The sequence below is a fragment of the Octodon degus genome, unplaced genomic scaffold, assembly GCF_000260255.1.
Source record: "Octodon degus isolate 3935 unplaced genomic scaffold, OctDeg1.0 scaffold00020, whole genome shotgun sequence".
Lineage (NCBI taxonomy): Eukaryota > Metazoa > Chordata > Mammalia > Rodentia > Octodontidae > Octodon > Octodon degus.
In genome coordinates, this window is record NW_004524596.1 from 19968720 (window position 1) to 19984507 (window position 15788).

The window sequence follows — 15788 nt, forward strand, 5'->3', positions numbered from 1 at the left end:
TTGTTCAAGGGAAGCAGTGCTCCATGGTGTGGGATTTTGCTGTGTGTGGTGTCACGTCATTGCTGAAAAAAGTGATTTAGGGGGCTGGGGGTGGATCTCAGGGGTGGAATGCTTGCCTAGTGTGTCTGAAGTCAAGTTCCCCAGTATTACAACACACACAGATACACAGACATACACACATACACGCACACACACTAAACAAAAGCTGTTTCAGATTTTAGAACATTTCAAATTTTTGGATTTTTGAATTAGGCATGCTCAATCTGTGCATAGTCCTATATAAACCAAGTTAAAAAGTGCAAGTGGGTCCCTGTTTCCCCTAAATAGACACTCTAAGTACAATATTAAATGTACTAAGTAATTATAATACAGGACTTACCAGAATTGAGAGTCATCATTAGTTATATCAACAAAACTGGGTGGACCCATCATGCTCATGCAAAAGATATTTTCTGGTTGTCTTATGTTAAACTATTTGATATAGACAACAGCTATACAAATAGAGACACTGAAAGGGCTAAAAATGAAAGGGGTAGACAAAAATTTCCTAGGCAAATAGAAAGTTAGACAGCAGGAATTGCAATCTTCGTACCAAAATAGATTGCAAGTCTGAAACAAGACATAACCTGAAAATTCTATAGACCTTGAACATATGAAAAAACATCCAACATCACTCGTAAGATAAAAACCCAACTGGTGTACCACTTGTCACCCCTCAGCCACACCACAGTCCTCCAAAATCTCCCTACAATTGGCCTGAGCACCTAGTATTGTAGTTCTCTTTGGCAGTGTTTCCCCAGAGTAAGCCCAGACTGCCCAGGTCTCCTATGATATGCCAGCTTTCCTGCCACTGGAACAAAACACCCAACACCCACAGGGTAAAGGTTTCCCTTCGTTCATGGTTTTGGCGGATTCAGTGTGTGGTCCTCGGCCCCAAAACAGTGCCGGCAGGGCAGGCAACCTGGACAGCAGGGCAGGCAGCATGGATGGCAGCTGTGCCTCTCTCTTCCTTTCAGCCAGGAAGCCCAGAGAGACCAGGGCAGCCACGGAAGGACTGCGCCCTTGCTGCGACCAGTCCACCGGTGAGTATAATGCTCCCGGGATGCAATCAGCCTTTAATGTTCCACATTTGAACACATTAGATTTTTGGGAAACATTCTAGATCTAAACTAACATTCTCCCCACGCCCTGAAGCGCCATGTCCAGCTCACTGTGTAAAACGTATTTGCTTCACCTCTAAGAGTAACCAAAGCCTTAACAATTTAAAAGTTTAGTCTCTGAAAATCAAAGCAAACTCTTGATCTGTGAGTCCCTGTAAAAAATAAAAAAGGAAGTTAAATAGTTCCAGCATGCAATGGGATAGAGTAATCTTTTCATTTTAAAAGGCAGGCAGTGAACAGGAAGGAACTGGACCAAAGAAAAACATTAAATCCTGTGAATTCATGTCCAGTACTCAGGGTAGTTTGTGGCCAGATGTGAACTCTGAAAGGCTCAGGCAGCCCTGGCCTGTGGCCTTGCCAGTTGTGGCCCATATGGCCTCTCTGAGGCTGGCTTTGCCCAGGGTCTGGGGCTCTCCTCAGCAGAAAGTCCACATTCCTGGTTTGTACAGCCTTCTGGGGTCTCCACAGCACCTTCGCTTCACTGTCCCATCTTCAGACACTGCCTTCTCGGGGGGCACTTGCTCTGCCTCCCTTGGTCTTCCTTTGAAATCTGGGTGAAAGCATGAGCCCACCGCTCTTGCATTCTGCATGTCTGAGAAATCAGAACCGTGTTCCTGCTGCCAAGATCTGCACAGCTCTAGCAGCAATGTCTCTGGATTATGGGTGCAGCAGTCTCTGGATTATGGGCGCATAGGTTTCCAGATTATGGGTGCAGCAGTCTTTGGATTATGGGTGCAGAGGCCTCCGGATTATGGGCACAGAGGTCTCCAGATTATGGGCGCAGTGGTCTCTGGGCATTGGATGGCTGGACTTTGAGAAGCAAATCTCAAGGAAGTCATTCCTGAGCAGGTCACCCAGGAACTCTCTTCTCAAATGAAAAGTGCTTTTCAGTGATGGTGGAATCTTGCTGCTTGGAGATTCCTTTAAGGTACCTTCTTGTCACTTACAAAGCACTTAATTCCTTTCCAGTGGTGCTAACCTTTTCATCAGCCACACATCTGTGTGGTGACAACTTCCACATAGCTCCTCCTTAGCCAAAATTGAAGTGTTTCAAACTTTCTGCACTGCCTTTTGACCCTTATTCTCACTATACGTCTGGTTAAAAGCAGACTTATAGTGTACCTGTGTACACTGTACCCATGCTACAGCCTACATGTTGGGCTGTCATGAAATTTCTTCCATTAGATTAGTCCATTGTCCTTGGTCTCAGTCTCCTGCAAAGTTTCAGGACATGAGCAGAAATGTAGACACATTTTCTGCAGAGCACAACACATAGGGGCTCTAGTCCAACTGCCAGTGGAGTGTTTCTTAATATTTAAAAAAATTATTTATTAGGTATAGGGTCTCGCTGTGCAGCTTGGACTTGTAGTGATCCTCCTGTCTCAGCCTCCCCTGTGCTAGGATTACAGACATGTGTCACCATGCCCGGTTTCAGTGGATGTCATGTCAAACCTGAGGTTCCATGGCTGGCACTCATGCAGTATTGAGGATTGAACCCAGGTCTTTGATCTTATGAGGCAGGCACTTAGACCACTGAGCTATCTCCACAACCCTGCCAGTGGAGTTTTCATCCTCAACTGAAATCTTCTGAGACTGGCTTACCATCTGTATTCCTATCAACATTCTGATGTTCTGAAATCTATCAGAATCACGGATTAGGTTCTCACAGTAGTCTAAGGCTAACCTACAGATCCATACCTTTCCAAATTCCTCCAGAAAACTAGTTCCAAGGGCACCAAAACTAATGGTCAGGTGCAGTCACAGCAGACTCCACTCTTGGTACCAATTTTCTGTATCAATCAGCTCTCATGTAGCTGTGACAAAATACCTGACATCCACCATTGAAAGGAAAGATTTGGTTGGGCTTGTAAGCTTGGAGGATTCAGTCCACAGGAAGATGGCTCCAGGGCAGAAAGGGCCTGGTGAAGGACATGCGCAGCACAGCGGCCCACCTCCCGGTAGCCAGGAAGCAGATGTGAGGGGGGCTCGGTACAAGAATAGTTTCAGGTTAGGTCCTCAGTGACCTGGTATTTCTGACCACACCTCACCTTCTAACAGTACATTCACTGATGAACTAATCAGTGGATCAATCTGCTGAGGAACAGTGCCCTGTGACCCATCACCTCTGAAAATGCCCACCTCTAAGCACATGGGACCTCTGGGTCACATTCTAAATCTACAGTACAATGATGCCTCAATTGAAGAAATAAGATTCTAAAGCATTATTTTAATAATCTGTATATATAATTATATGGAAATAATACACATAATGTATCTCGCTCTCTCCCTCTCTCTCACACACACACATATGTATATAATTCCCTATATGTATGGATTCAAGAGTATATATACCACGGGCCGGGGAGATGGCTCAGTAGAATAAGCACTTCCCTGGCAAGCGCAAGGGCCTGAGTTCAATCCCCAGTTCCAACAAAGGAGTACATATACTTGAATTTTTTCCTTTAGTTTTGAGATGACCAGTTAAAGCCTGCGATTACTGTAATTGAATGTCTACTGGGATGTGATACAGTACCGTGTTGAGAGGTTGCACTGTACTGATACTATTAGAAATGCAGCGCTAGATTAGCACTGATTTCCTCCCCCGTCTACCAGTCACCTCTCCTTGACAAAATAGAACCACAGTTGATCCACGACTGTCATATTTACGTACCTTCCTATGGCAGTCTCATCGAATTGTTCTTTGAAGGACAAGGGAGGTGACTGTTGTTCTCACAACAGGATACAGGCAGGCCAATGAGCTTTCTTTTACATTTTATTTATGGTGGATCTGGGGATTGAACTCAGGCCCTTGTGCTTGCCAGGCAAGCGATTATTCTGAGCCATCTCCCTGGCCCCCTCACTTAAATTTGTTTATACTGGAAAGGGATATAATGAGCTAATTTTGATTTTACTGGCTTAGTGTTTTGAAGATCCCAAACTAAAGCTCAAATGTGATTTGTTTATTTTCTTAAAGCCCAAGGTAAACACAGAAAAAATGAGCTGTGTGCTTTCTACTCTTAGAACAGTGGTCAGGTGTGGCTCAGAAATGAGTGTTTGTGGCCCTCCCCCCACATCATATGTTGAATTTCTAATGAATGAAAACAAGTGGAGGCAGGACTTTGGGGACTAGGAGTAGGTCAGGCCACGTGAGCTGGAGCTCTGGCATGAGTTAATGACTGAGATGAAAAGGCCAGCGCCTTCTCTCCAGCTCAAGAGCCAAGAGCCAGCAGGCTGTCATCTGTGAACCAGTGGGCGGCCCTCCTAGAAGCCAGCCATGCTGGTACCTGGATCCTGAACCTCATCATCCAGTACTGGAGAAGGAAGTGTGTGCAGTGTGGTCGACGGTGGTTACAGGAGCCGGAAGCTAGGCTTCCTCGTACAGCTGTAGAGAGTTTCAAGTGGGGGAACTTTGCTACTTAAGGGACATGTGGCAATACTGAATATAGGAAGTGTGCAGGTCCTTCTGAATGGAGATCTTGGCAGCGCTCAGCTTCCTACGACACAGAATTTTTTCCTGTAAGTTACCCATCCTGCCTGGATGAAGAAACCCTGCTTCAGCTGGCCTTCATTTTTACTCCCTTGGAATTTTTCTTTTGTTTCTCACTTGGGAGGAATTTAAGAACTGAGATAGAGAAACACAATTATTTGAAAACAAGTAAAAACTAGTAATTAGTCTATGAAATATTTTACTGGGTGATACACGTTGTCCCAGTTTCCTACTCAGGTTTGCAACTAGTAAGACACATTAGTTGTGAACGCCCCTGTGACATGATTCCTTACTGTTCTTTAGGTTATTAAATGAGCCAAGATTCTTACTGTAGAATCATTCATACCAGGAAAACGGTGCTCCTCCAAGAATACATCTGCATAAAAACACCATTTTATACAAATTAAAGACCAGTCTTAAGGCAGGGCCAGCCTATGCCTGCCTTCTCAGTTCTCTTAATTTGCCCTTTTGCTTTTTTCTTCTTTTGGGATAATACATAAAATATTCCAGATCAGATAAAAAAAATTACATCTCTTTCCCCTCTCCCTACTGCAAATTACTTTAGCATCCATACTCATCCTTCAAATGAAAGTCTTACCCAGGGTTATTTTATTTAATTTATTTATGTAATACAGTGTAGAAAGCTATCATGGCATAAGCAATGATTCTGTACAATCATCCTGCAGAAAATTTTTTTGGAGAATTCTTGGTAATTGGGGACCAGCAGAGCGTTCCCTCCCTCCCACCCATAAAAGTGCTTACAATGAACAGGGATTTTTTTTTTTTTAATCAAAGATCCAAAGATTTATGGACAAAAAAGTTCTAATTCTCAATGCCTAACGTGTGCACATAGAACAGGCACAAAGAAATAGACGCATCTTTTTAACTCCTATATCACAAATATAGCAGAAGCAGCAATCTGTACAGTAAAATGCAGTCATGGAAAAAAGTCCCCTAAATCATCTGGAACACTTAAAAATGTTGAACTTTCAAATGCATAGTGATCAGGAAAAGAATACTTAGGCAAGAGAAGCAGCTAAACTCCCACGTTCACATGAAAGCATCCCCATCGATTTTTAAAGCATATTTCAAGTAGGACTTAATTGGATCACAAACCACAAGAATAATATACAACTGGCTAAGGGGCTATGCATGTGATAAATAATTAGGAGAGAATCTATTCATGCACTAGTTTGATACAGCTAAATTCTTTACAGTACACAAAACCCATTAATAATGTAGTGTAGAGACTGAGATGTAAAGAGAGAGAATACATTACTGATTTGTATATTAATTCAAGTTCAGGCATCTACTCGTGTTACAGCACAGCTGTCAAAGGCGGTAATGAGTAAATAATAAAACAGAAGGGTTTGTTCCTTCCCACATTATTCTCTAAATGAACACCGATGGGTAGTGAAGCAATGGTTTTGCTGTCCAACTTCAGAGGCTGCTGTGGCGGTGGTCTAGTTCTGCATCTGCTCAAAGAACTTGTAGGTTGGGTTCTCGTAGCCATTCTGCTGCATCTTGGAAAGGTGGCGCTCCTCGGGGGTCACAGCGGCGTCAACCTGAAAAGCAAGTGTGGCAGTGAAATTAAATAATATTCATCTTGCAGTGTACATAATCCACGAAAGCAGTAACATGCACAGTGCATTTCTTTTGCCAACACTGCAAAATGCTCATGTTTTATCTCTGTGTGGTCCCTTAGGAAAAGTTTTTAAAGTCTGTATTTTGAGACAGGGCCTTGCTCAGTTACTAAATGGCCCAGGCCAGACTTGAACTTGGGATCCTCCTGCTTCCCTCTCCCAGGGTGATTTTCTTGTTATGCAGATGCTCCATCTAGCCACCAGGTGGCGCCGAGAACCTTGTCACACCTACTCAGAACTACAAAGTGCTCATTGGTGGCTTTGCCTTCTTTGACCCAACAGTAACTGGGTAAATCCTATTGGGCAAATCCTATTGGGTAAAAGGGCGCAAGTAGCCAGGAGGGAAGAAAGACAGTTTTACTTGAAGATGCAACTGTAAGGTAGCCGAGAAAAAAATCTAGGAACACCGTGGAAAACAATGACCAAAGTAGGTACCTTACAGGCGATCCTATGATCTCCCAATCTGTAGAAAAACGCCTCATCTCTTAAATACCGAGGAACTTTGCATGCTTACTTTTATTTGTCCGTTTTCATCAAATTTTACGTGTAAAAAAGCTAGGAAGGCTAGATAACCTTGTATATATGTCTTTATAGAAGCAGCTATTATTTCCACGGGGGTGGAGGTGGGAGTACACCATACCTAGATTTTATGTACACTTAACTGAATGCTACGATACCGCTGAAATACGGCCAGCTCAAGCTTTCAAAGCGGTCCTCTCTGTAGTGCAGTGCTCTTCCACTAAACCAGCTTGCTCCTGTCATGCTGTCCCTCTCAGTGTCAGAGCTAGGCAGGGCTGAGTGGGGCATCTGTTTTCTGCTGCCTGCACCGAGGGCAGCGGCTGTTCTTCTATCTGCTGTGCCTCTCCCTGCGCATAGAGCACTAGACTCTGAATTAATAAAATACTATTCTTTAAGAAAAATTCTCTAGGATTACTAGAGGATGAAAAGAATCAATAATAATGATGATGAAGAAGAAGCCTATTTTCCACAAACAAGCAGTGATTTCCCTTTAAAGGGCTCTCTTCTACGCTTGCAGATGGAACTGGGCTCCGGGCTCACTCCCAGCGGCCCCTGTGGGCCTGTTCGCAAGCACTGAGTGTTGTCAAGGGACGTCGGGCGTCGTACACAGCTGAGCCGTGCACAGCGTTGTTCTAAACAACGTGGCAAGGCCGGGACCCACCCAGCGGTGCCACCTTGAACCCAAAGCACAAAAGCTTCCCCAAAGCGTGTGGTGTCGGTACCCAGACACCCGGCGCAGCGATGGAGCCACGTGAGCCCGAGCGACCCCACCTCACAGGTGCAACGACTTTGTGCTCTGGCCCTGAAGCTGCATGGCTCTGCCCTGCCGGAGTCCCCTCCACTGTGCGCCTGGATCTGACGTCACCACGCACGGCAGAGACCTCGTCTTGCTGGAGCAGCTTCCCTTCTCCGCCACCAACGAATGCTACCAAGAGCCAGGAGGACTGAAGCTACGGCCCCAAAGGAAGCTCAGAATCACTATCCCAAGGGAGAAGCTTGTCGGGGTTATTCCTGCCCCCCCCCCATCTGCGCTGCTGTCTACGGATGAGGTCACCTGGCTTTCATTGGCAATCGTGTAATGAGCCACACGCTTGCGAGGGAAATGGCACCATTAAGGATTAGCACTCAGAAAAAAGGATTAGCACCCACAGGCGTGTTCATTCACTTTTCAAATCGGGTGGCCGGGAATGGCCAGTCTGTGTCACTATGCCATGTGAACTTGGGCGTCTTTCAGTTCTACATCATCTTGTAATTCAGATTTCAAAGAATGGCAAGATTTTTTTTTAAAAAAAATTATCTTGCTTTGGAGATTAATCACAAAGCTGTTATGTCTGAGTAGAGAAAAAAATCACAGCACAGCGAGACTGTTAGGACTGCTACACTTTACCCTCTGCAGGAGGCCCCTCAACTTCACACTGCCTGTCAACCATCACTGCGCTCATCAAAGGCAATGGAGCATTGTTTTATCTCCTCCTCAAACTCTAAAGCCAACCCCGTGAGAGCCCTGTCAGAAGCTGGAGGCTCACGGTGGCCGTGTGCAGCCCAGGCAGCTAGCTCCTGTCTCTCCCCGGATTTGGTTCCACTTGCTGATCCTCACTACTCTGAGCTCCTGCAAGGGCAGCTGCAGCACCACTTCCGCCTTCGGTGGGCTTGGCCCTCAGACCTCAGGAGGGCAGGTCAGCTTTACAAAATGGCACCCAAGCAATGGGGGTTGTAACCTTTTATCCTCAACCCTCGAAAGAGAAGAGCAAGAACTGGAGTATTCACAATCACAGCAAATGTCCTCCCCCTTCATCCAGCAAGGCCCGGCAATCGCTCTGCAGGTTAAGCTCCGGCAGTGCAGGGAGGCACCCCATGGCCGAGGCCCTAACACGGGAAAGCTATTCCCTCAAAGCTGAGCTGGACCGTACTGAGCCAGGGTGCAGCCTGTTCCTGAAGAAAGGCTGAAACAATGACGCGACGGCCGAGTCCCATCTTCTCACCAGGCAGGAGCACCATCACCCGCTGAGCCGCAAACATGCAGCCGCGCCTCTGCTGCGTTCCCTCTCCTGCCTGCGGACAGGACAGCAGAAGTGAGCAGCGTCCACAAGGCCTGAGCTTGGCTCCTGAGACCGGGGCTCCTGAACAGCGCGGAGGCCGGGCTCTGTGCACTGCAGTTGGCGCTGTGCCCGCTGGGCCCAGACAGCCAGATCTGACTTCCCCTAATGCAGCTCTGAGGGGGGACCTTTTCCCTCCTTGGTGATGGCCAGGGCTGAATCCAGAGCCCTGCGCACTGCAGGCAACTGGTTCCTCACCAGAGCTCACCCCGAGCCCCTGAGGACTCCGAAGCTCTGGCTTCTGGACCGTTGCTACCCCTTTCCTCTCGGGCTCGACTCCCTGCAGTCACTTCTATCTTCGCTGTACCCAGAGTGCAGTGCAGCTACCATATGGAAGACAGAACTCCACTCGGGTCTCCTTCGTTTCCAGTTTGGCCCCAACACACTGCCTCCAGGCCTTTAGTTGGACACATGAGCTTGGACGCCATATTTAAATTTCACTCTGTCTAGCAACCCTCAGGATGTGCCTTACTGGATGCCCCTTGACACACAGCACTAAGTTAGACCAAAGAACGGAGCGCTGGCTCCTCAGATTTCCTACTTCAGGTCACTAAGGCAGATGAGCTAAGTAGAGGAGGATAAAACAGCTGCAGCATACTAACAGCAACATCAGAGGACTGGCACATAGGCCGGAGAGCAGACACGAAGGAAACGGCAACAAAATCTTCAAGCTAGTGATTTATCCCTGCCGGAACCCTCTCAGCATTAGTTTTCTGCTTGATCTTATACACATTCATTTTTTTGTTTCCTCTCTCTCTTTTTTAAATGTATTTGGTACTGTGTCAAGCTATATAGCTCGAACTTGCAGTGATCCTCCTGTCTTAGCCTCCCCAGTGCTGGGATTACAGGTGTGCACCACCACGCCAGGTTTCGTTGGCCCACACAGTGTGCCTGGGGCAGGGCTGGCACTTCATATGATCGAACCTGGGTCCTTGTGCCTGCCAGGCAGACACGTAAACCGCTAAGCTATCTCCCTGTCTGGCACATTCATTTTCTTAAGGATTCTACATCTTTACACGTAGTTTAGTTATGTTCACTGCCAACATCAAGTCACTCTGCATAGACGTGCAGGAAGTCCCTGACTAGTTCTTTATAATCGTTTTAGATTCTCTCCTTAGGCCTTCCAGTCTGCACAGAAAGGCACTGGCAGACCTGCAGCCCCCTTTCCCTTCTCTTCCTTTGGTGTCCCATGTCATCTAATTACTTTCTTCAAGTGCTCTGCGATGACACCCAAGTGGCCACAGGGTGCCCACTCTTGGACTTCTAAGGACACAAGGCTATGACACCTTGAGTCAGAACACATTCCTCAGGAGAAAAGTCACATGTCCCAAATCCATAAAAAGCTAAATAAGCAACTTCGTATTCAGGTCATTAAAGAGAAGACCACGGCGTGGGGGTGGGGAGATGTCTCGTGTTCCAGATCTGGGAAAAGAAGATTTTTTTTTTTTTTTTATACTCCACAATAAAAAGACTTTGTGCCCTCATTTCCTTATTAAAGGCGAAGTCTCCATCTTGGAGCAGCAGCATAAAGAGCTATGGTACACACACACTGCCAAATATCTGGCGCCCATACCCCTCAGGATTGAAGAATGCTATCCGGCCACTAAACAATGTGGGCTTTGCAGGGACACCCCCAGACAGGAGCCATGGGGGCTAATTCAGCTGGTGCTCGCATTCTCCACCATGAGAGATTCTGACACGGTGGATACCTCTGGGGACAGCACAGGCAGGGCCACTGCTTCGCTGCTGGTGACATAAAGCACTGAGTCACCTCTTGGAAAAGCATGGCTGGTAGCTGACACAGTGCATTGAGGGCCTTGCAGCTAATCAAGTCACTAAATCAGCATTCGTTACTTATTTTGAACAAGCGACAGCTAGCTGTTTACTCATTTCCGACTGTCCACAACTCTACTAATAAAAATACCGGGCTCATTTCCATTTCTCCATTTCTCCCAGGGTGTCCCTGGGCTTCCTCTATTTTTTGCTCCATGAATGAGAGACCAGGTCGTGCCTTCATGTGCCACTGGTGTGAGATGTAGGCACGTTCTGCTCTGGTCCCGCTGACTCGCTCGCTGCTGGTTTCTGTTCTGGGTGAAGCGGGGTTGCTCTTCGAGGAAGGAATTAATTTAAGCTGGAAATGAATTGACTTAAGCGGTGTGCATGGGTCCCTCGGCATCCACATGGAATTGCTGCCAAGACCACAACTCACAGACGCACCAGTTCCTTATATAACATGGCACAGTATGTGTGTCTTAAATCCTTGTGAGAAGGCTGATAATACCTGTTACAATGAAAATACTATGCACATAGTTACCGTGTCTTGTTTAGGAAATAATGACAAAAAAAGTCTGTCCACGTTCAGTACAGATACGATTAAAAACATTTTGTACTGGGGACTGGACCCAGGGGCTCTCTAACACTGAGCTACATCCCTCATCCTTTTTATTTTGAGACAGTCTCTTTACCTAAGTTGCTCATGCTTGAACTTGGGATGCTTTTGCCTCAGCTGCATGAGTAACTGGGATCACAGGCACGCATCAGGGCATCTGGCTTCCAAATGTTTTTGATGCTCGCTGGCTGAACCTAGAGACGGAAGGCCAAATGCCCTGACTGCACGCTCATGCCTTGCTCTGGGAGAAACGAGCTCCAAGACCTCCTGGCGCTGATCTGCTAGCGTGGCTGCTCTTGGAGTCTGAGTTCTGCCACCCCAAGAGAGCGGGCTATCCGGGGGATCGCTCAGGGCTATGGCAACACTGTCGGCCGGGCAAACCTAACACGGACCTTAGCGGACAGCAACAAGGGCTTGGAAGGAAAGCAGGATAGTTGCAGCCTTTGCACAACATCCTTCTCCAAGGAATGGGGAGGTAAAAGGAAACAAAATAGGCAGGAATGCACAGTCCACAGGGGCTCTGGCTGAGCTCCGGCTGACACCAAATGACACCTAGGGAAGGGACGGCAGCCTCCCCTGACTGCTACAGCAAGGGCGCCACTGCTGAAGATTAAGGTCTTGTTTTCAGAATCTGGGTCAATGTGTTAACTTCTTTCTCTGATGTTCCAAGGAGACAGTTCTTTGGTAAGGGACCAAAAGAAACACGTAGCCTAGACTGCGGGAAGCGTGCTTAAGGGCAGGGAGCTATTTTGGACACAGAAGATTCCCTTTCTTCTCCCCAAGGTTTGTGTAGAGAATAACTACGTGGAGTCAGTGATCGTGCATGCGTCGTTGATTTTCAAACTTCCTTACATACACGGAATCAAAGCCTTCGATGGAGGACTTCGGTTGTTGAAGGGAGGTGGTGGCTGGAGATGTGTCCTTTCAGTAAAGCACCTGATCAATTTCACGCCCACCCAGGAGAGAGGCCCAGAGAGGTATCGCTGTACTGCCCAGCACTGCTGCATTCTGTTCTAGGCTGAACCATGTTCCTCTCTTAATTCTTAAAGTTCTAATCCCCAATACTTTAGTACTTCTGTAGATAAGACATGAAAGGGGTGATTAGGAGTAAGTGAAGTCTTTAGCAGGATCTATGGTTTCCTCAAAATGGACATCGGGACACAGATGGGAGAGCCAGGGAGCAAGGCCTCAGAAGAAAGCAACCTTGCTGGCACTCTTGAGTTCAAACCTCCAGCCTCCAGTACACACGGGCATAAGTTTCTGTTGTCACCAAGTCTGAGGAGCTGCTGGAGCAGCCCCGGTAAACCAATCCAGGCCTTTGACGTGGGCATCAGGGACAGGCACCTGCATTGACTTTCAAAAGTTTTTCAAAGAGCTCTTGCATGGGCAGGTCCATCAGTCTGAGGCCATTAGAAGACGGACTATATTAACAAAATGAAAATGGGCTTCTGAATTACCCACTGCTTACAATGTCTTGCACTGTTTTGAGTGACACAGTTTAGACAGCAAAGAGTAAACAGATTACAGTTATGTTTTTTTTTGGGGGGGGAGGTGTTACTAGGAATCAAACTTAGGACCTTGAGTTTGCCAGGCAGGTGTTTATGCTGCTGAGCTATCTCTTGGCCCTAGTTATGTTTTGATTTTTGATATAGGGTCTTGCTATGCAGCTCAAACTTGTAGTGATCCTCCTGTCTAGGATGATCACTAGGATCATTTCATCCCCAGTGCTGGGATTACAGATGTGAGCCACCATGCTGGGTTCTGGAGCTGGCACGGTGGACCCGGGTTTCATGGCATGTGGTACTGGGGATCGAACTCAGGCAGGCGCTTAGACCACTGAGCTGTCTCCCCAGCCCTCTCCAGTTATGTGTTTCAGCTGTGCTCATACTGTAGTGTGTAAACCATCACCTTTTCTGCCTGCTTTTAGGACTTCACTTACTGCACAGGTATGACCAGGGAAATACGACCAAAGCCCATTTCGACCAGCATCTCCTGAAAACAACATGTCTCTGGGGATTTTGCACTGGATAAAATGAGATTTTTGCTTGAACTGCTAATTTACTTAAACTATTACTGTTCTTCTATAATCACAGATGGTTTAGAGAACCATTCCTCTGGGATGGCCAGATGTGACTGCACTGGGAATCTCTGGACACTTCTCTGATGGCAGAAGTACAGTGAGGGAACACTGCTGCGCTGGTCTCAGCTTTCTCATCTACAAAATGTGAGGGCCAGTCTGACCACTGAGCTCTTGGAAAAGTTGCATATATTGTGAGATCTGTGATTCTTTTCCTTCACCAAAACTGCATTTTTAGTGCAAAAAAAGAACTTCAGCAATCTTCCCCTTCCTTTCTTCCTTGTGTCACGAGCTCTGGGAGATACATTCGAGTCTTGCAGCTACTGTGTTTTGTTGGTGCCGCCCGCGCTTCTGTGCTACACCATCCTCTTGGGTTGGGCTGCTGGGAGAACAACAGCCAGGAAGCACAATGGGACAGTGGCTGGGGCGGTCACCTGTGTGTCTTCTTGCTACCTGTAGGGCTGTTGTACCGATAACACCTTGAAAGTAAGCCTTTGTTAGGGGGAAGTGCAGGGTGAGAGGCTAAAAACCAGCTCCAAAACTAATCATGCATATTTCGGTGCCCTACTCTCTGCAGTGTGATTTTTCTACACAACTTTTAATGGTAAGAGTCTTCAATGAAAAGTACTGTTTATCTTTACCTGGTTTTTAAGTGCCCAGAGTTAAGGGAAAAAAAAATGTCTACGCATAGATGTGTTTATTCATCTTCCTTTTCCACTTCCTACTTCTGAGGCTTGTTTTTTAAAAAATTTAAGGGAATTATACTATTCCAAGCTATCAGTGTCACTAGGATTAGTTTGGTAATTTCAGTGCAAAGTATAAATTGACATAATAACATATAATCTTAGTGTCTTGAGTGAAACACTCACAGAAGATAATGAATGAAAACCAAAGCAAGAAAAGAATAGCTGCAGCCTGAGCATCATGGAACAATGCTGGTTCTTTTTCCAACGAAGAAGCTTCCATAGGCTGACGCACAGCATCATTTCCCTATGGGCGGCCCTCGAATTTCCACCCGCAAGCGTGCCTCAAAGCTTACCCACCTCCACCACACCATGATGGATGGATGTGTACTGCTTCTTCTTCAGCATCACCAAGGTGATGACGATCACTGTTGCTATGACCACACCGCCTACCATGAGTCCAATAATCGCACCCTTGTTGGAGCCCACATCTTCTGCGAAGAACACCTTGAAAACAAATCAAAAAGAGAGGCTGTTGAGTGCAGGCGCCCTGTGGGTGAGGAATGCGTAAAGCTTCAATACATCCGTGTAACTCAGTCTTGCACTCTCAGCTGGCTGGTCAGTAAGAAAGACAATCTTACAGGACAGAGCAATGGACAGTGTGCGGCTTCCCCAGTTCTAGCACATCTACTTTCCTTCCATAGGTCAGTATAGCTGTCTGCAGGGAGTGAAGCCTGGGGACAAGTGAACATTTGGTGAGCAGTCTATGGGCACCCTTGGCTGTACCAAAGCTACACATAGGAATCCTGACGGTGAAAGGAGGCAAGTTTAAAGCAGGGAGACAGGATGTGCGGCTCTCAGCATGTTGCCTTAGGTGCTTTTCAAACTTGCAGATCCTTCTTATGTTAGAAGGACATATACAAGACACGGTGATGAGCACTCAGATGAAGGAGCCAAACAGCAGAAGACAACAGACCTCTCAATTTCTACTTCTGGCCACAATAATTCAGGAAGATTGTAATTAACCTTGAGCCACATGATGTGCTTTTAAAAGATAACGTTATCTCAAAGTGAAGGAAGAGTAGGCAAAGAGGTCCTAACCATCACACATAACTCACGCTATGTTTTTTTTCAAAACTAAAATTTAAAATGTTGTTTTATTGTTGATGTTTGCTTGAAGTATGAAAGGAATTTGGAGACTATTATAAAAAATTATTTATATGGTAGATTTATTGTACCATATTGCCTCACAGTTTACAAAAGCAGGTCATTACTTCTCTGCTTTAACTATGTGAAATAAAAGATGCACGCTGCATCTTGTTATATAAATGATCTTATGCCAGACAAAAAAGAAAAAGCATTGCTACACATGTACCAGGGCACGTAAGTCAGTGGAAATAGCCTCCTAAATAATTCTTTCAAGACACACTCAAGACCAGCCATCTGACCAGTTTTCATTGTTAAAACCATCACAGTATCAATCTGAAGAGGAATTCAAATGGTAGCAGAGGAAGCACATTTCTCAAAGGATGCTGTCCATGGTTTATTTGCAATAAAATTATAAACTATTCAGTTAGTCTTCTTACTAAACAAATATGCTACTTCAACATATTGCTAAGAAGAAATCACTAATTAAATAATGATACCAGGGTGAGGTAATGAGGAATAAATGTGAGTCTGGACATATTTCGATGTCTTTAAGAAAATACTGTAATTTTGTAATATTCATTGTAC

At 46.0% G+C, this 15788-nt stretch overlaps 1 protein-coding gene across 6 annotated transcripts in view; it reads right to left on the reverse strand.

Annotated features, from left to right (window-relative positions):
* Positions 1–5004: 5004 nt before the first annotated feature.
* The window catches only part of App (amyloid beta precursor protein), a 260558-nt gene continuing 249774 nt past the window's right edge, over positions 5005–15788 (reverse strand). For all 6 annotated transcript variants that reach the window (XM_004627702.2, XM_004627701.2, XM_004627699.2 and 3 more), the window contains 2 exons: positions 14415–14561; positions 5005–6212 (listed from right to left, as the gene is read on the reverse strand). In XM_004627702.2, coding sequence (XP_004627759.1) covers positions 6111–6212; positions 14415–14561 — 249 coding nt within the window. In that variant the 3' untranslated portion in view covers positions 5005–6110. The remainder of the gene's footprint in view (positions 6213–14414; positions 14562–15788) is intronic.